Here is a 20,647-nt window from a genome sequence, read left to right as displayed (position 1 = left end):
CTTTAATATGCAGCTTGCAGACTTATCTTCTGAAACATGATCATTGACATTATTTTTATAGGAGTAAGCATATTATACACCAGTAATTATTAGAATACTATTCACTTACATATTACTTCCACTAATGCAGGGTTCCTAGTTTTTTTATATTGACAAAGTCTTTTAAAAACAAGCATACCCATCACTGTCTGAAGCTGTAACTTTTCAGATCAAACTTGGTAGGTGGCCGAATGGCTATAAGGGTAACTGTGCGAGTAATGTAGTGAGTGAGTATGTAATTTGTACTTTGATTTTAGAGTGAGTTTGTTCTTGTTATGTATAGCTCTTAAGTACGTTTACTTGTTACACTCTTACTTTTATTGATTGCTACAGATGTAAATGTTTTGCCTAATTTTTTCTTCAAGAGGATTGACTTCTTTCCTTTTTTTCCTTTTTTTCTTTTCTTTTTTTTTTTTTTTTTTTAAGAACTCGGGAACTGTTGGAACTTGGTCTTGACAACGAAGATTCAGAACATGAAAATGATGATGACACCAATCAAAGTTAGTATACAGAAACACTTCTACAGTATGCCAAAATGCGACACTTTCTTAGTGTTTTTTCCCCTTTAGCTAGCTGAGGCTGAATAAATTTTGTTACTTGTGTATGTTACATTAAAGTTGGCTTTTAGTAATATTTTCTTACCGTTGTTACTTTACCAAATTTCTTCTGCCAATGCCTGTTCTCATTTCGAGGCCCTCTTTTTGTCTCCTTTCTCACTAAACCGCAGAATTTGTGCCTTTAATTATCATTCTACACAATTAAAGAATTTAAAATTTGAATCAGAGTTAAACTGATTTTTTTTGATCCGATGAAACTGCTGCTGAAAATGGTAGAAGGTATACTCTATACTAAGTACATATAGTGTAGGAGTGCATGTTCAGTAAAGTTTGTTACAGTAAAAAGAATAAAAGTGATGGCTAAGCAACTTAATAAAAATATGGGATTTGTGGAAGCATCCTGTAGAAGTGTTAAATTTGCAGAGATGCTCCTCCAGTCAGATAGCTAAGAGGGAAGTGTATTAATTTTTGGTATTTTAAAGCCTTTGCTTTTGTAACTGTGAAAAATGAATTGAAATCTTCTCTGATATTTAGGTGCTACACTCAACGACAAAGATGATGACTCCCTCCCAGCAGAGACTGGCCAAAATCATCCATTTTTCAGACGATCAGACTCTATGACATTCCTCGGCTGCATTCCACCCAATCCTTTTGAGGTTCCTCTGGCAGAGGCCATCCCGCTGGCAGACCAGCCCCATCTATTACAGGTGACATCAGAGATGGTGTTCTGGAAGAAAACTGCAGTTTGCTTTTTCATTTCTAACTGAAGTATATTATTTACCCAGAATGCTTTTGTTAATTTTCAGCCAAATGCTCGCAAGGAAGATCTGTTTGGCCGACCAAGTCAGGGTCTGTATTCATCTTCTGCCAACAGTGGGAAATGCTTAATGGAAGTTACAGTGGATAGAAACTGCCTTGAGGTATATTTAAAGGTTTTATTATTTTAAACAGTAGGGTAATTTAAGCGAAGTACCTTCATTCCTTAAAAAGACAGTTTAATGTTTTCAGAGAGAATTTTAAGTTGCTTTCAGAATGATAACTTAAAGGCCCAGTAAGTGTGAAAACTTGGACTTTTTATGAAAAGTATGCTTAATTTTTTTTTCAAATGCAGGATCTTTTATGATTACTGATTTATAGCAGATTTCAGGCAATAGTTTTAAAGGCCGCAGTACAATCCCGAGTTAATTTTGAAATGCCAAGTATATAATTAGTTGTGATAAGAACTAAATCTCCCTATAGCCCAGTAGATTTGACTTGTCTACAGACTGAGCATTAAGTTGCAAGTGTATGAAATGCAAACATAAAGTGGGAAAATGTTTTTTTGTATTTGTCAAAATGATTGAGGTTATTGTGTTTTAACAGGTGAATTACAGTGAACACTTTTGTGTGGTTTAAAAATTACATACATATATCTCCTGAAAAAGCCTCCTAGACTGCTTTGAAAGTGCAATTAAATTTTACTTCTTGTTTAGGTTCTTCCAACTAAAATGTCCTATGCAGCCAACTTAAAAAATGTTATGAGCATGCAAAATCGGCAAAAGAAGGAAGGGGAGGAACAAAACGTGCCTACAGAAGAATCTGAGAGTTCAAAGCCAGGACCTTCAGCTCATGATCTTGCAGCACAACTGAAAAGCAGCTTGTTGGCAGAGATAGGTTTGACAGAAAGTGAAGGGCCACCTCTCACATCTTTCAGGTAGTTTGAGTTAAAAATTACTCTATGAAATATTACTGAACTGGTAAAAGGATATTTGGGACTCTGAAAGGTCTTTTTAAACTAAAATGGGTAGCTTGCTTTAGTTTGTAGTTTGTGTTTGGTAGCTTTTAAAAGGAACAGTTGAACAGTCTTCAGAGAGGTCTGTGCAAACTGTAGTGAAAGTCCTTTACTACCTGAATTCCTGCTACAGACCTACTATAGTGTCCTGGGTAGCTAAGTTTAAAAATTGGAATTGACAGCTTGCCATCTGCGTCTGGTGATACTGACCATGCTTTACGCAGTTAGGGATTGATCTGGCCTCACTTGGAATTATAGATTTTTTAAATTTTTTTTTTTAAATGTAAGGTCTTGATTGAAAGGAAACCAATAACAGTGAATTCCATGTAGCAGTGAAGTTACATGCTTTGAGAGTAATTTCTCTTTGGAAGCAAGACTTGTGTTTCAGCTGAAACCAAGCAGCTTCATGTGCTTTTGTCCACAAACTTACTGTACTGTGTTGTTGTTTATCAGTAATAAAGAACTTCGTTGAAGACAGAGGGTAAGAAAAAGAAGTACACAAAACATGTTTGAAATTTAACTTGATTTTGCTTGTCTGTCATTTTTCCTCTCCTCCTGCTAGGCCACAGTGTAGCTTCATGGGCATGGTTATATCTCATGACATGTTGCTGGGACGTTGGCGCCTTTCTTTAGAGTTGTTCGGTAGAGTATTCATGGAAGATGTTGGAGCAGAGCCTGGATCGGTATGTATTTCCCAGTGTAAGGATAATTCCTCTTAAAACTAAATTGTGACCCCCCCTCATTCTGATTTTTGTTTTTGGTTTTGTTTTTTATTTTAAGATTTTGACTGAATTAGGTGGCTTTGAAGTAAAGGAATCAAAATTCCGCAGGGAGATGGAAAAACTCAGAAACCAGCAATCCAGGGATTTAACGTTGGAGGTAAAAAATGTTATTTTATATTCTGAATTTGTTTTCATTAAAAGTTGAATTATCACACATTGCAGTAACTTGATAGGAGAAGTTGTATTTCAGAGTCCGCAAGCAGGTGTCTTAAACCTTACTTTGTGAGCTGTGTTGCAATTACTCTGTAGTTTTTTACTGTCTAACTGCTATTTTATGAGTCTATGCAGAAGTGTCCAGAAAATTCTTGTGATGCTGAAATTCTCTCAGTGTGATGATTAGTAAAGAAAAAACTTTTTTGTGTTTTTACTAGGTTGATCGAGACAGAGATCTTCTAATTCAGCAGACCATGAGGCAGCTCAACAACCATTTTGGTCGCAGATGTGCTACCACTCCGATGGCTGTGCACAGAGTAAAAGTTACTTTTAAGGATGAACCAGGAGAAGGGAGTGGTGTAGCACGAAGCTTTTATACTGCTATTGCACAGGCCTTTCTGTCAAATGAGAAACTGCCAAATCTAGATTGTATTCAGAATGCCAACAAAGGTACCCATACAAGTAAGTGATGCACAGCAGTTAATCTACAGATAACATTCATAAAAGCCTTGGATGCTTTTTTACATTGAAATACTTGGCATTGTCTCAGAGATTTCTCTTGTTAGCTCAGCACAGGAACTGTGAAAATTGTGCATGTTACTTCTCTGAGGCAAGGAAATGGCTTTTTTTCTGCTTTCAGAAACAGGAAGCTCTTGTTTTTCTTGAAACAAGAGTCTGCTTTAGATGCTCTTAGCTTTTTTGAGCATCTTTCTCTCCAGTAGGTAATAATTGTCAAGATTTTAGCTAGTAGGAGCTTATACATTTTCATATGACTTCTCCATTTGGCTTGTCACAAATATATTTTAATGTTTTTGAAAGTATATATAAACTCTTGAATTATTTTGGCATTTTTAAGTTGGTACAAACACTTCAGGTTCCTTTCTTAAGTTTGGCTGAACCCCAATCACTACTTTAAGTGAAGTGGTTCTACCTCATTGATGTCTTTCAAGCTGTCTTCCAAAACTGTGCCCTCCTTACAGTGAAACTTAGGTAGGAGAGAGAAATACAGATGTTTAAGCTTATGAGGATTTTTCCCCTTCAGGTCTGATGCAGAGATTGCGAAATAGGGGAGAGAGAGATCGGGAAAGGGAGCGAGAGAGAGAAATGCGGAGAAGTAGTGGCTTACGAGCTGGTTCTCGGAGAGATAGGGATAGGTAAGTGATATATTTTTAATTTGTTGGAGATACTTTGTCAAATAGAATAATTGCCTTGGTTATCTTCAGGAAAGATACTTTTACATCCTCAAATTTAAGGATTCTGTCTTTTTCGCTTTCAGGAGCAATATACAGGGTAATTTCTTGAAATTCAGTATATTCTTTAAAGAATAATTATGCTTACTCTAGCATTGATAGATTATGTCTCAACCATATGCCATCAATATCTCCTGCTAAAACAACAATAAAAACTTGTGTACTAGTAGGAAATTGTGAGGTGGTTTAGAAACAACATTGCCATTGGTGGCATGTCTGACTGCTGTATCCAAAATACTAGTGGTATTAAAATCTCTGGTTCATTTTGATTCTCTGTTTCTGAATCATTCTCTCCAAGAGCTATGAGCAACACTACTGTTCCAGCATAAAAGCTAATGCTATTTTGAATCTGTGTGCAAATGAGACTGTTCCAGAGGATTTGTGCATATTTCCTCTGAAATGAGTACAAACTGCTCTAATTTTCTTAAGGGACTTTAGAAGACAACTTTCCATTGACACACGGCCTTTTAGACCGGCATCAGAAGGAAATCCTAGCGATGACCCTGACCCACTTCCAGCTCACAGGCAAGCCCTTGGAGAAAGGCTCTACCCTCGAGTGCAAGCAATGCAACCAGTAAGACTTAGCTATCTAATACACTTAATGATAAATTGTTCTTGTCATCTTTTAATTTAAAAATTAATCTCCTTGTCCATTATAGTTTGACATAACTGAAAATATTTGAACATGTAGGCCTGTTTTTATATTCTTTGGCATTTTCTTAAGATTTTGTTTCTGTAATTTGTCATTTAGCTTAGGAGGTATCTTGTATTTACAATACTAAAACTTTTATAAAACCAAATTTGAAAATGAGAGAACTGGAGGAGAATAGTAAGATATATCATTCCTTATCCCCAGGCATTTGCAAGTAAAATCACAGGAATGTTGTTGGAATTGTCCCCTGCTCAGCTGCTTCTATTACTAGCTAGTGAAGATTCTCTTAGAGCGAGAGTTGATGAAGCAATGGAACTCATTATTGCACATGGCAGGTAAAGTATCAAGGAATTAGATAAGAAATGAAAATGATTTTGTGGCCAAAGCACTTCTACTGTGCTACATCTAACCCTGATGCATGCAGCTTATTCCTGGCTTTGTTCTAGGTGTGTCTATTTGGCCAACTGACTTGTTGACTTCAGTTTAATCTAATCTGTCTTGTTTCAGAATATGACAGTTCCTTATTGTGAAATTAAATCTGCATATATTTTTTTTCCCTTTGTCAAGGGAGAATGGTGCTGACAGTATATTGGATCTTGGATTGCTAGACTCTTCAGATAAAGTGCAGGTAATGAACTGTTGCACAAATTAAAGTTACTTAAGATCCAGTTGTATCAATTAATTTTAAAAACTTAAGCAACTAGAGCCTTCCTTTATCATGCAAGACAAAGTTCTGTTTAATTATTTTGTGGAGTCGCCTTTTTTTTTCCTTTTTTTTCTTTTGAAAAGATTAAGCAGTAATTACTCAAAAGTATAAAATGTTACGATCAGGAAATATCATGGAAATTCTTAATCAATGGAACTTGAATCTTTGGGTCCAGTAGCAAATAGCTTGTTGATGTGCGTCAGTAACTAGAAGTAAGTTTGTTAATTGCTGTTCTGACTTTCAAAACAGGAAAACAGAAAGCGACATGGTTCCAGCCGCAGTGTAGTAGATATGGAATTAGATGACACAGATGATGGGGATGATAATGCACCACTTTTCTACCAACCTGGAAAACGAGGTTTTTATACACCAAGACCTGGTAAAAACACGGAAGCAAGGCTGAATTGTTTCAGAAACATTGGCAGGTACGCTACTATTAACTTTCTGGTCTGAAAAAAATATAAAAGATGTAAAATACCAGAGAGAGTACCAATCATCCAGGCTGCAAAAACTTTATTAATTTTACACTATGTATTTCTCACCTGGAGCTAAATAGTTGGGAATTTGCACACATCAACTTGAGGCTTCTTTTCCTGTTAGATTTTTGTTTTTATCTTTTTTTTTTTTTTACAATCTGAAAGTTTATACTGCAGGAAATTTTTTTTTTTTTTTTTTTTTTTTTTTTTTTAAATTATCTATGCCCATGATTTTCTTTTGGGGATTGATAGAGCTGGGAAGCTAGCTGCAGCTTGATTCGTAGAATACTTTAACTTCCTTAATGTGAGTTTGCTGAAAGATCTCCAATGTAACTTCTGTATTACCAAAACAAAATCCAAACATTTATTTTCAGAATCCTAGGATTGTGCTTGTTGCAGAATGAGCTATGTCCCATCACGTTAAATAGACACGTAATCAAAGTTCTTCTTGGCAGAAAGGTAAGTTGAACATAGAAATCTGAATTTCCTTTAATTAAATAAAATCTCATTTTTAAAAACAGCTTTTTTTCTCTAATGTGCATGTATTGACTAGCAGAGTTGATATTGGAACTGTAAGGATGCCTTTAAATTTAATTTGAGGAGTATTATAATTTCCTGGATTTTGAACTGAGTAGATGTACTAGAAGTCAGGTATTTGACTAAGATGGAATGATTTGTAAAGGGTTAGCCTTTGGCTCTCTTCACAAACAGCTTACTGTCTCCCCTTTTTCTCTTTCTGACACTGGAGACTTAAAGAGAGAGTGTTGGACAGTACTAGGCAACAGCATTTCAGCTTACGGAAAAGCATTTTCCTTTATATTTGAGAGAACTCATTGAATTGAATTGTAATTAAAATTTTGTCTTGTGTATAGGTATAATTTAATTCAGAGCAATAATTACCTAAACGTTTGGTAAAAAATGCTTCCTGACACCAATAAACACTAATTATATACTGCACATTTCATGCGTTAGTCAATAGCATTGTAAGTTCTGACTGATGGAACAACCTTAAACCAGGGTTTATTACTGCTGGTCTTCACTTAACAACAATGTTGATCACATAATCAGCTATCCAACATACATGTGATCTTTAATGAAAAGGGCTAATGGCAGAAAGATATGCCTCCAAATATCCCCTGATATCTTGCAAGAGACATTCCCTTCTAAATCTGTTCTTCATGTTTATCTTCCTGAATATGTATTCCTTCAAGTTAAATATTGGATACATCAAAGAACATTTTAGTTAGTTTGAGTTTAGTTTGTAGATGACTTTTCTCTCCAAGCTGATAAAGAACAAAGAAGCAAGGAACTATAGAAAACAGCAAGAAGTAGACATTGATATTTGAATTGTTGGAAACTGATATGCAGCTACTGGGCTGTCAGTCATTTAAGTGTGTGTGTATATAGGTCTGTGTGTGTTTAAGTGGAGGGGAACTTTCAGCAGTTTGGAGCACTGATGCAAATTGTTTCCAGCTTCAGTCACCCTCCATCAAATCTCTGTTGATCTAGGTGATATGTAGAAGAATTTGTTTAAAAAAAACCCTATAAATTTTCTTTATAATCTCTGTTGTGGTTTAACCCCAGCCAGCAACTAAGCACCATGCAGCCACTTACTCCCCCCACTGCCACCAGTGGATGGGGGAGAGAATTGAGGGGGGGGGGGAACCCCAAACAAGTAAAACTCATGGGTTGAGATAAGAACAGTTTAATGGAACAGAAAAGAAGAAACTAATAATGATAATAATAACAATAAGAAAATGACGATAATAATAAAAGGATTGGAATATACAACTGATGCACAATGCAATTGCTCACCACTCGCTGGCCGATGCCCAGTTAGTTCCCGAGCAGCAATCCCCCCACCACACTCCCCCCAGTTTGTATACTAGACATGACTGGTATGGAATATACCTTTGGCTGATTTGGGTCAGCTGTCCTGGCTGTGTCCCCTCCCAGCTTCTTGTGCCCCTCCAGCCTTCTTGCTGGCTGGACATGAGAAGCTGAAAAATCCTTGACTTTAAACTAAACATTACTTAGCAACAACTGAAAACATCAGTGTTATCAACATTCTTCTCATACCTAACTCAAAAACATAGCGCTATACTAGCTACTAGAAAGAAAATTAACTCTATCCCAGCTGAAACCAGGACACCTCTATGCGTTTATTAGCAGGAAAGGCTTTACAGGTCTGGCTTTATGTTCTGCTAATGCACTTCAGTTGAGTATTCTAATGTACCTTCAAAAGCAGGCTGAAGGTAGGAGTTTGACTGTCTTTATTTCCAAGTGTTTGTATGCTTTGTTACATGGGTTATGCACTGCTGTATGCTAGAGCATAGATTAGGCACAGATCACATAATTTTGAATATATTCTTAAACAACTGGTGTGTTTCAAACACCTAGTTTCAAACATCTAATTTTTTTTTTTTAGGTGAACTGGCATGACTTTGCTTTTTTCGATCCGGTTATGTATGAAAGCCTTCGGCAACTTATTCTTGCTTCCCAGAGTACAGATGCTGATGCAGTATTTGCAGCTATGGACTTAGCCTTTGCAATAGACCTGTGTAAGGAGGAGGGTGGAGGGCAGGTAAGCACAGCTAAACCTGTGTCTCTAGTTTCAGAATTCAACAGCTTATGCATGTTGTAGTGTACACATAATTCATGCTCTTCTGAGGTGGCAGAGATAATGTTTTACCCTTCCTAGATCCAAACACGGTGTTCTCCTTAGACAATGAAGTGTGGGTTTTTTCCCTTGAAGGTGATGTAGGGTGTACCATAAAGTCTGGATAACATAGTCAATCCTAGGGAATCTTTAAAGCTAACCTCTAGTAGTAGATTTTGCTTGTTTTTAGAGGGATATTAAGCAGTAAATCACTGTGCAGCAAACTGTGGCTGTTGTAATAATCTCATTTCCTTTTTTCCTTTTTTTTTCCTTTTTTTTTTTCTTTTCTTTTTAAATGGTCCTTGTTACTTTGCCATAGGTTGAACTTATTTCCAATGGTGTAAATATACCAGTCACTCCTCAGAATGTATATGAGTATGTCCGGAAATACGCAGAACACCGAATGTTGGTAGTAGCGGAACAGCCCCTACATGTAAGTCTTTGGTGGAGTGGTTTTTTTAAAAAAAAAAAAAAAAAAAAAAAAAAATCTGTAAGATTTCAGTCAGTTAATTCTTTTCATTGTTATGGTATTGCTAATCAGGTTTCTTTTGAAGTCTTGACAGCTTGATTAAAAATACTTAATTTTCTAATTTTTTTGTAATTGTAGAGTTGTTCATGCAGTACTGTGAAGACTGAGTACCTTGAGCAATTTGTCTTTTTTTATAGAACGAAAGAGAATTTCTTTTAAACTTGATCTCATTGGTTAAGCATATGTGTTCATTTCTTGAGCTCAAATGGCATGTAACCTCTTGTAATTTTTGCTTTGTATTTAGCAGCTACTTTGTTCTAATAATCTGTCACCTTTGGTTTGTTTAGCTTTTTAAACAAAGATTAAAATGAAATTTCAAAATATTTACATAAATCACCTTGAACTTCTGACTTGTGTCGTTGTTTTAAAAGAAAAAATCAGTTATGAAACATACAACTTTGTTCTTATTTTACTAGCCTGGCAAGAAACCTAACAATTGACTACGAAACTATATTAAAAATAATTTGGTTTTTAAAGCCCTTTTATTTAAAAGTTACGGAAGAATATATTTTTGTAAACAGTTGATGAAGGTCCAGTGCTTAGAACCGCTTACTCTGTCATATGATACTACCTCTAAACTTGATCATTTCTGCTGACTGTGGTTTCCTGCTGCACTTCTGAGATAACGCTAGCAGACTGCTTTGTGCAGCTTAGGTCCAAAATCCTCACAGAAACATGTTCCTGGAATTAGGCTACTTGATCTCCATGTCTGCCTGTATTAATAGTTTGACTCTTGTTTATTTTAAGAGTTGAAAACTATAACATTTGTATTCATTTTGGAATTTACTAAAACAAATTTATTCATATTCTTCCATTTTGAAAATGGAATTTCCAATCTTTTCAGGATATTACTTATTTATATAAAATGTGTGTGTGTATCTATAACATTTTTAAAGCAGAGTTAGCCTGTGAGTGTCTGAGGAAGCAAAGTAACATGCAAGATGTGGTTTTCGTACTTATCAGATTCAGCGTAGCTCAGCAAAATATCTGAACATTTTAGCATTAGAGAGTACATTTCCTTCTGCTCCTGGTGAAATATTAGTTCAAACCATTACTGCTTTCTTTTGCGGTAGTAGGTAGGGTTTAACGATTGGTGCAGTTCTTTGTTTCAGAAAACTTGCATCTCAGATGGTAAAGCTTTGAAGGAAAAGAACAGCTAGGAGAATAATGAATTTTGAGTTAATAGGGGATTTCACATGGAACTTTTCAGTACTGCATTTAAAGTCAATCTGAAAGTGATATGGCTATAATGTGTGTCTTGTGGTTTTCACTTAAGGCAATGAGGAAGGGTCTCCTGGATGTACTTCCCAAGAATTCATTAGAAGATTTAACAGCAGAAGATTTCAGACTTTTGGTAAATGGCTGTGGTGAAGTAAATGTGCAAATGCTAATCAGCTTTACCTCTTTCAATGATGAGTCAGGTATGAAATAACGTTCTCATTCAGAAACAGAGTTGTGTGGATAACTTAACGCTGTTTGTTCTGTGTGGAGTAAGAGTTACTAGCATTAAACTTATACCTTTTCAAATTTGACATCAGTTAATAAGTCACTGAAAGTCCTAATAAAATTATTACTGTGTTTTGTACATACCTTTGAAAATATTTACCTTCAATTGTGTGTGTGTGGTGGGGGGAGTACGTTTTCCAACTCTGCTGTCACTTGATGTTAAATACAAGGATTGTATTATTGGTAGCATATCTTTCCTTCTGAAAGTTCTGACCTAACTTCAGAACTATAAATGTGATGGATGCAGTCTAATATTTCTTACATAATTTTTAAACTATTTTTAGCTGTTAGGCTTTTTGGTAGGGAGGGGGTGGGAGTTGTACTGAGATATGTCAGAGTTAGCCTTTACATTCAGAAGTGTGTGTATTGGTTTTGAGATTACTAGTGTCTCCAATATCAGGACTCTATGAATGAAAGTGTAGCTGAGATCCAACTTGCAGTACATGTGAAACAGATCTCTCAATATTTTTGTCCAGTGCACCAGCTGAATTATATATCTTTTTTATTTCACACAGGAGAAAATGCTGAGAAGCTTTTGCAATTCAAGCGTTGGTTTTGGTCCATAGTTGAGAAGATGAGTATGACAGAAAGACAAGATCTAGTAAGTTGTCCATTCCCAGTGAAAATGTGCAGAAGAACCGGAATGACTTTGGCATCATTACTGTTTTTAACTGTGTCTACCTGCAGAGACTTTGTATGTGAAGAGTTAAGGTAGCAGAACAGGGTAGTAGGGTTTGATTAGACTTCCAGTTCTGTAAACATCAGGTGTGAATCCTAGACCTTCTTACCACTGAAAGTAAGCGTGGTGTGTCCTTATCCATATTCACAGGTCTCTTACGGAAGCACAGTTACAGTCTCTGCACAGTCGTTCTTAAGCTGAGTAACTGTGGTTAGTCAACTGTGTTGTGGGCTACTAGGGTTTTGAGGCTGAGTTCTTTTCTCTTCCTGGATCATCTACTCTCCTGACTTCTGTGTATCCTGAGAACAACACCTGTGTCCTCTCTGTAGGATGTCAGTAATGATACTATCTCCTTCTCAAAGCCCTTTAGGAATAGCTGGTGAGAAGCTTGAAAGAACAAGATACTGTTCAGGGGGGTTAATTTTGGAAAACTTGCCTGTAAATTGTATTCATTGTACGCTTCTTAAAACTATTTGCTTTTAACTTCCTACTACTTAAGGTACTATCTTTCCTTTACAGTTTGCTAAAAGGAAGCAAGGACTAATCTGAAAAGCGGAAAATCTAGAGCACATTTGTTAAGGAATATCTATGCTTACACTTGGGTAGTGACTCTGCTCTGCAAGTCAGTATTTCACACTTGAGACAGTAAACCAAATATTCTCTGTTGCTGCCTTTTGTCTGTACAAGTACTATATTCTGTAGTCACTGACTGGTTTGTGAGGGATTTCTGATGCATTTTGTATTGATGGCAGTCACCATCTTCCCAGATGGATTTGGGACATTTTATTTCCTGAGGATTTGCTGATAGAGGAAAATTTTGAGTGCTGCTTTTATCAGTTTTAACAGAAGTATATAATGAGCAGTTGAGGAAAGGAAGTGAAGGAAACTACTATGAAAGCATGTAGCATGACCACTGAGGTTTAGCTGGCATATTGAGCAGAACGTAGTATGATTGAACTTGATGTGACTGTGCAGTTATTCTTTAACCTTTCCCTACACAACATGTAGGCAATGCGAATTTGAGCCTTGTACAGCAAAATTTTAAATGCCGTCTTCTTTTTTCAGGTTTACTTTTGGACCTCAAGTCCATCATTGCCTGCCAGCGAGGAGGGATTCCAGCCTATGCCATCAATCACAATAAGACCACCAGATGACCAACATCTTCCTACAGCAAACACTTGCATTTCTCGCCTTTATGTCCCACTCTATTCCTCTAAGCAGATTTTGAAACAGAAATTGTTACTCGCCATTAAGACCAAGAATTTTGGTTTTGTGTAGAGTATAAAAAGTGTGTATTGCTGTGTAATATTACTAGCTAAGTTTTGTAGATTTTTCCATTTGTCTATAAAAGTTTATGAAAGTTAATGCTGTCATACCCCTGGTGGTACTTTAAAGATTTAAATGCAAACATTCCTGTACTAAATTTGTAACGTAAAGGCCTAAGGAGCACTGGCAATATCTGATTGCAACAGTTTGCTAGTCAATAACTCCTTTGCCTAACCCCAGCCAAAGATGACAGCAGAACAATATAATTTACACTGTGATTTATCTTTTTGCTGAGGGAAAATATGTAAAATGTTCTGAAAATTCACTGCTGCCTTTGTGGAAAGTGTTTCAGCAAAGGTTCTTGTATAGAGGGAGTAGGGAATTTCGAAATAAAAAATTAAGTATGTTCTGTGGTTTATTTTAACTTTTTTATGGTGTTTAATTTGTGGTTGGCTGCAGTTGTGTATCATGTATATTGAACTTGTAAAAAGTTCCTGACAGCTCAGATCCCGAAGTTGGGATTGTTCACTTATGAAACCACTTTCATTGCAATTTTTGTTCTGATTGCATTGAACTCTGGTGCATCAGATACCGTCACTAATATTTTGCATGTAATCTGTACCTTTAGTGATTTTGTTTTTTGGGGTTTTTTTTGTACATATGATGAGGCCAATGCACAGTATTTCATAGTTCACAATCAACATTTTTGTATCCCTTTTTCAGTGAACAGACAGTCAGGGGATTGTTCCACTACCAGTTCTAACCTGACACTTGTACTACGTTATCTAACTATGTAAACTCAGCCTGGGCACTTTCTGGTAACTGTAAAATGTTTATAAGATCATGATTATTGAAGATACATTTTGGAAAACTTTAATGTTCGTGAGCAGCTTAACTTCTTTTGTATCTAGCCTTTTTTTAAGTATCTTGTTACAGTTTTTTAATAAAGAAATTACAGACAAAATACCAAGTCATACTTGAAGAAACAATAGTTTTTATTTATTTAGCCATTTATACTTTAGCTAACGGCATACATTAAACATAGTTGTTCATTAAAAATCCGAATTTTGTAACTGAAAAATTGACATGCAGAAGACATTCAGCCCACATTTTACAGTTAGCAGAGAATCCTGAGTGAAACAGGCCAGGCAACCCCTTCTTTTCACAGAATTCGTTTGAAGGGAAAGTGGCTTGTTCTGAAAAAAATCAAGGTTATTAGGTTAGAATAAAATTCTCAAGCTGCATTGTAGTGGGTTCTACTGTATGTTCACTTTTGAAGTGGTTGGTTGCCTTTGGGGAGGGCAGTCTTTGACCATAACCTAGGACTTGTTTTCCCTAACGCTTGAGAGTTAGGAAGTGATTAATAAAGGAAGGAGGTACTTTTTCTGTGTCAAAACAGGTTTCTGAAAGCTTAGCAGACTGAAGTATTGAAGGTTAAGAGCTTTTTTGTGGTGGTGTTCTCCCTCTTTCTTGCTTCCCCAACCCCATGAGTCCATGTTAGTGATTTTTTTTTTTTTTCCTAGGGAAGAACTAGACTAAGGTTCCATCAAAATCCAAGTAGAATTCACCTTTGCCAGAGCTCCACTGGGTTTTCCTTTCTGCCAGCTAGTTGAGGATGACCAGAAGTTACCTACAGTTGTGATTTTTAAAAAAGCCTGTTTTCACCATTTATTTAGTTGCTAGAGGTATGGAGGACAGTTGAGATCAGAAATTCTGATCACCAGTTGCCAAACTGATGCTGAAAATCCTGTTTTCTAAATAAGGCTGGCTGTTTCAGGCTTGTGTAGTTAAACTGCAGATGAATTAAGTAAACAGATGTAGAATTATTTCTGCATGTACTAATACTTCCTAAATCAATCGTCCTAGAAAATGATAGTTTCAAAGTATGAGGATTGGAGTCTGTTCTGGATTTCCTATTGTGACCTCTAGTGTATCTCAAGTTCAAAACTATCAGATTTTACTATGCTAGTATCAATTAAAAATAAAGCAGTACAGCTACACAAGTCTAGATATAGGTGTATTAGGATAGAGAAAATTTGTACTGGTATGGCTGTTCTCATATACTAGGGAGGATAGTTACAAAGGTACAAAGCAACATAGACATTATGCCTGGATTTCTAACTGGTGTAATTATTTCCATTACCAAAAATGCCTCTGAAATGTGTAAAGTTAGTAGAAAGCAACAAAAGAAACTGTTTAGAATAGGCATCAAACCTACAGTCTGTAAAATAAAGCTCCCTCCCTCACAAAGCTTTGTGAGACTTGATGTATTAAAAAGTATCCAAGGCCCTTGGATGAAAGGCCATATACAAATGTAAAGTACTGTGTGTATATATATATATATGTATTGTGTGTATATGTATATAAGTGTATGTGTATGTATAACATATAAATATATGTTATATGTATATATATTTCTGTATATAGCTTAAACTTTTTTTAAGTCCTGTAATGTATAGCTAGACAAAAATTATGCAGATAACTCACAGTAGCTCACCATATATACACACACAAGGCATTCTGATAAGTGGAGAGGGAATCTAGAATGATTTATGCTGTCGTCATTGACTTGAAATGTGTATGTAGCTTTATAAATAGCTTTTTTCCTCTGTATGGTATATTTAAACTATATCAAGATTTTAATAAGAAAAATGTTTATTAAAATCATACACCTCATCTCCCTTTGACTTAAGCCCTTCTGTTAGTTCACTTTTAAGATGTGGTAGAGAAACTAGTTAAAGGAAAATTCTATAATGTTAACATTTTTTTAATAGTCTAAATCCTTAGCTGTTTATAACTGCTGAAACAGGAGATAAAGGTAGCTACTGATAAAATGTTACCACCAACTACTAGACTAGTTCCTATCCTGAATCTAGGGAAAACCGACACCTTAGTGCTAACTTCCATGGCTAATTCTCAGCGTTGGTTTCTGTTCCTTAGCTAGCTGTATCCAACATAGAAAGTAAATTGCTCCAGCTTTGTTAGTTTTCCAGAAGTGAAAAATTGTATGGACTTGTCATCAAGCGGCCTTTCCCATCTGACTTTTCTTTCCTGCAAGTTAGTCATTTGGTCGTTAGATAACACACAGTGAAAAAGCTGTAATCTGGCAAATTTGTGCATCAAAAGCAATACCCTTGGACAGCAGCAGTCATTCAGGGAGGCAGAGGAAAGGAAATTTTCCTAATCTCTTAACCTATGTTTATTTCTGTATAATTTGCACAATTGTATACAGACGTGCTGTTTTTCAAAAGTTTACTTCCATGTGTGCAACCAAAGAGAAGTGGGTAGAGAGCAGGGTGTGAACCTCTCCTCGGTAGCTGGCGTGCATTTGGGAGAAGTGCCCCAGTCACCACCAACTGCCCTCCTTGCGGTTCTGCTTCTCCTAGGGAGCCCTCCCTCGTTCACCACACCTCTTCTCCATTCTTTATGCCATGTGAAAGATTGTCCAGTAGATTAGTAGTAATCTCCTTGGAGGAAGCTTACTGCTGTTCTCCTTTAACTCTCTTTTTATAGTGTCATTATAGCCTGTGGATCATGTCTCTGTGTGTGAATCTGTAAATGCCATTCTGAGCTTTTTCTGCATCTGTACTCTTCGCTTCATTGACACCTGTATTTCTCTGGCTTCCTCTCTCTAGGGAAAACTACAGATACCTAGCTTAGTAGCTTTGATTCCCTTTCTCTTTTCAGGCTTTGTATGATTAGACCTTTTTTCTGAACTCTTCATTTTGGCTTTTTAATAGTGGGTCTGCCAGCATAGAATAGAAAATTCTGCAAGTCTGGATGAGCTGGATTTCAGTGTGTGTGTGATATTTGCTTATCCCAAGGGTTGAACGTCCACACACAGATTGAAATGTGTATGTGAATTGATTGTGCGAAAGCTTCGGCAACTATCTTGAACTTGCAGTGCTAGAAGTTCTCGCATGGTCTGTGTGAGGAGGACGCGAACAGGCTTCACAGCCGGATCCTGGCCTCCATCGCATCGTAGTCATTGCCTGGCAGGACTTCCTAGCATCAGCAGGAGCACCGATGGGGCCTTTCCTAGTTGGAGATTGCTTTCATGGTTTTCATTTGCAGCTGTTGGACTATCTTACCATTGAGCAGATTTGCTGAACTGAGAAGTGCAGGGGGCTTTTAATTTTTTATATATCTTTTAAGGATTTTCTGTGGAGTTGTCTTTAAGAGGATAACTTCATGTCTTGCTTGAAACACAAGCCTGTAAGTGAGACTTTTTTTTTCCCCCTTTGTCCATGACTTTCTTAATATAAAGGCATTTTTTTGTCCTTAAATATCACCACAAGTTACTATTATAGTAATACACCGTTTAGTATAGCAAGTAGCAGTCAGTTGCTCCCAAGTGTTTCAGGACTTCTTTCCATAACGGTGAAACTTTTCAGTATCCTTTGTCCAGTGATAATGGCAGCCAACATGAATGTGTGTGTTTGAATACTATAGTCATGCAAACCTATTGAAAAATAAGTTGCTGCAACAACCAGTGGTAAGGTTTCTCTGCAGGGAGAATCTTTTAAGAAAACAGTTGTTTTGGACATACTGAAAATATTCACAAATTTATTTTCATACAGTGAACAGTTTCAAGCTGAAAAAGCAGATTTCACTTTCATTTCTAAGTGAAAATTCTTCAATTTAACTGAAATGGCATTCTTCATATAAGAAAAATGGTATTTATAAAGTGTTTTTTAAAAGCTGCTAAGTATTCCCAAAATAAGTAATATCTTCTGAGGGAGAGAGGGAAGAGGCATTATAGTTCAAGCTGTGCTGACTGCATTTTGGGTGCTTTAGCAGATAAAACTTCAGGACATACTTTGTATCAGTAACTTTGTCTTGCCATGAAAGAGTACTTTGCCCCAAAAGTTGTAATTGATGCTAGCACAGATTACACTTTTTTCATTGCTTTTATTGTTTTCAGAACTACTAAATACAGCATGAACTTGCTGATTGTTCTCATACATGTCTTCCCAAAGGAGAATGTGGACAGGCTTTTTTGTTGTTTTTTTTTTTTCTTTCTTTTTAGTGGATGAAAATTACTCTGTTGGACAGAGCAAGCTTTGGGAATGCAAAGCTGTGCTAGTAGGCCCGTAAGGTCTGGGTCTGTGCAACAGTGTACTAAAGGCATGTGCTACTGCTGCACCTCCATTAATTGCAATTAGCAGAGTGAGAGAGCTGTTGTGAAGCCACAGGCCACCCTGTGGGAACGCCCGTTCTGGCGTGCTGCCTTGCTGCGGGTCTTCTCCCCTCCCTGCTGTGGAGTGTCCTGCACCTCCAGGAAGTGCCACCACGCTTTCGGGATGTGACAGTGGATGTGATCCTGCAGATCAGAGTCCCTCCCCATGCAGAAACACCTCCACAACTCCTAGTGCGCGTGTGTTCGTTGTGAACGAGCGCAGGTAAGGGGCCGTGGGGACCGGGGCAGGACAGCTGCTGCACCACCCAGCAGTTAGGAGCTAAGGAATGACTACAGCTTCCACCACCTCCCACTGGGGAGCTTTTTCTAAGTAGGACATTGCAGGTACAGCTGAGTTACCTGAAATCTTGCAAAATCGTGCATAATGCTATATTTCATATGTATGTTTATTCTGCCTGTAAACTATTCTATAGTTCCATAAGTGCTTTTTCCTATTTCAGTATCATGTATATGATGTAATTAATTTATATCAAACAAAGCTAACAGAAGTTGGTGGATTTTTGTGGAGGTGCAAGAACAGCCAACTACTGTTTTGTTAATCCTTGTTGTACATTTTCTTTGCAGTATTTTTCCTTTTATGTATTAATGTTTAGGCACCATGTAAGTAGACATTTGCTGTGCATCTGTAAAAGGGCAGGTGTGACTTTTAAGAAGTTATCCCAAATACTTGGAACTCCTTTCTATTGCTAATTATATTAATTTGTGGTAGTTCTTAAGCTTTGTCAAATACTCAGCAGGACAATCCCTTATTTGGGGAATTCTGAACCAGCAGCCAGGATAATCAGGTTAGGGGGCTAGGACAACTGATAGGCAGGTCAATGTTACTTAATATGGTCAGTATGCTTGAGTTTTGCTGCTTGTTGTTTCTGGCCCGGAAACTCATGTGTCTCCCTCTTAAACCATTAGCACACTCTGCAGTACATAGGGCAATATAATTTGTCAGAGTTAATGTGTCAGTTGGGTTTGCTCTACATCAATCAGTGTTCCTCTAACGGTTTACTTTGGACAAAAACCTGGAATCCCTGGTACTCAGTATGCCAATGAGTGGAGCTGTTATTGGATGTGAATATTAAGCAACTTGTATGGGTATCTGGGTAATAAAACTTAAAGGCTGTAGTAGTCAGGTAACAGCAGATGTTGTTAGTGTAAAACCACCTTTTCTCATTTACTGTTTGTGTTTCTGGTGACTGTTTAGTAACTTGCTGCTCCTCAGAAAACTCAATGAAAGAAAACCAAAGCAGTTCCCGTGCTTAGGAGCAGCACGGTCACCCATGTGGCACAGCTCTCCACTGAACTTTCCTTGCCCCCTGCCCTGGTGAGGCTTGAGCTCCTCTCACAAAGTGTAAAAAAAAGCCACAGAGGCAGGTACAGTCTGGAGGAGCCCAGCTGGCCCGGCTTCCACTTCCCGTGCTTGGGAAACGGGGAGAGGGGAGGTGTTGGTCACTCTGTGGTGGCCAAGTCCCTTAAATAAATAAAAAATCTGAGATTCTTAATGACAGAGAACTTACAAGATGATGGTTACGTTTCTGGAAAAGGATACCGGAATCCGTCGAAGCCCCTACCTGTGCACTATGTACCTTCCCTGGCTGCAGGGCGGTTGGGGATGTTTGGCCAGTGCTTGGACTGGGGAGCACCGGGCAGCGGTCGCAGGGACAGTTCACAGTGTTGATGGACTCGTCTCCACTGAGGAACACCAGGCCTCCGGATCCAGATCCTCCTCCTTCTCCTGAAGGGACCATCCTGGGCTCAGGGCATTTCTCTTGGCCTGCTTGTGTGCTGCCTGACTGTCTTGCTGCTCGTGAACTTTTAATTCTCGCTCACTGGTGTTTGCTTTTAGGTGTGTCTTTGATTTTAGGTCTTTATGACAAACCAGGCGGTACCCATTGGGTGGGACTTTTCTTCTCTTTTTCCTATGGACTGTTTGATTGTTTTGGTAAAAGACCCATGTGTCTACAGGAAAGGGGCCCGAGGGCCTGGCCAGTTTTGGGATGAGGAAGGAAGAGGAACCACTGAACTCTGCCGGTTCCCAGCTCTGGATGAAATCTCTCTGCTTGCAGGAAGTGACAGGAACAAATGTCAATAGTACTTTCACTCACGGTGTTTGCACTCACAGGCCTCCAAGCACCTCCCAGCACTACCACTCTGTCTGCCTGTTACACAGCCGCTGGAGGGTGTTCCGAGGTCTGTATGAGCTGAGGATGGATTTAAAAAAGATGACTTTTCTTACATCAGTTGCTCTTTCTTGTACATTTTGAGAGTGCACCCATGTGCGCAGTAACAGACACTTCAGGTTATGTCTCGGTGACAGCTACCACTACCCTCTTCAACGCTGAAGAACGCATCCAGTATTTGTAACAAAGCCGTTAACTCCCTCCACTAGTTATCACCTTTCAGCGGCTTGCCTAGGCTCTTCTCCTACTTT

The 20,647-nt window shown here is 37.7% G+C and overlaps 1 protein-coding gene and 1 long non-coding RNA gene across 10 annotated transcripts in view; one reads left to right on the top strand and one right to left on the bottom strand.

Annotated features, from left to right (window-relative positions):
• The window catches only part of UBR5 (ubiquitin protein ligase E3 component n-recognin 5), a 94,580-nt gene extending 81,131 nt beyond the window's left edge, over positions 1-13,449 (top strand). For 5 of the 9 annotated variants that reach the window (XM_069779809.1, XM_069779810.1, XM_069779807.1 and 2 more), the window contains 18 exons: positions 466-539; positions 1,131-1,303; positions 1,382-1,516; positions 2,069-2,289; positions 2,930-3,050; positions 3,148-3,246; positions 3,521-3,764; positions 4,345-4,456; positions 4,982-5,126; positions 5,409-5,539; positions 5,772-5,832; positions 6,160-6,335; positions 6,761-6,845; positions 8,815-8,970; positions 9,365-9,478; positions 10,851-10,995; positions 11,596-11,681; positions 12,825-13,449. In XM_069779809.1, the coding sequence (XP_069635910.1) occupies positions 466-539; positions 1,131-1,303; positions 1,382-1,516; positions 2,069-2,289; positions 2,930-3,050; positions 3,148-3,246; positions 3,521-3,764; positions 4,345-4,456; positions 4,982-5,126; positions 5,409-5,539; positions 5,772-5,832; positions 6,160-6,335; positions 6,761-6,845; positions 8,815-8,970; positions 9,365-9,478; positions 10,851-10,995; positions 11,596-11,681; positions 12,825-13,037 (2,491 nt within the window). In that variant the 3' untranslated portion in view covers positions 13,038-13,449. The remainder of the gene's footprint in view (positions 1-465; positions 540-1,130; positions 1,304-1,381; positions 1,517-2,068; positions 2,290-2,929; positions 3,051-3,147; positions 3,247-3,520; positions 3,765-4,344; positions 4,457-4,981; positions 5,127-5,408; positions 5,540-5,771; positions 5,833-6,159; positions 6,336-6,760; positions 6,846-8,814; positions 8,971-9,364; positions 9,479-10,850; positions 10,996-11,595; positions 11,682-12,824) is intronic. The other 4 variants (XM_069779813.1, XM_069779812.1, XM_009919017.2 and 1 more) reach the window with 2 other exon arrangements.
• A 553-nt stretch (positions 13,450-14,002) lies between these two features.
• Positions 14,003-20,608, bottom strand: LOC138684808 (uncharacterized). Its single transcript, XR_011324099.1, has 2 exons — positions 19,788-20,608; positions 14,003-14,221 (listed from the first exon to the last, which is right to left on the bottom strand). It is a non-coding gene; the product is annotated as an uncharacterized lncRNA (long non-coding RNA).
• Positions 20,609-20,647: the final 39 nt, after the last annotated feature.

This window comes from Haliaeetus albicilla, chromosome 3, assembly GCF_947461875.1.
Source record: "Haliaeetus albicilla chromosome 3, bHalAlb1.1, whole genome shotgun sequence".
NCBI lineage: Eukaryota > Metazoa > Chordata > Aves > Accipitriformes > Accipitridae > Haliaeetus > Haliaeetus albicilla.
The sequence above is the reverse complement of the archived record's forward strand: the minus strand, read 5'-3'. Positions and strand labels throughout refer to the sequence as shown.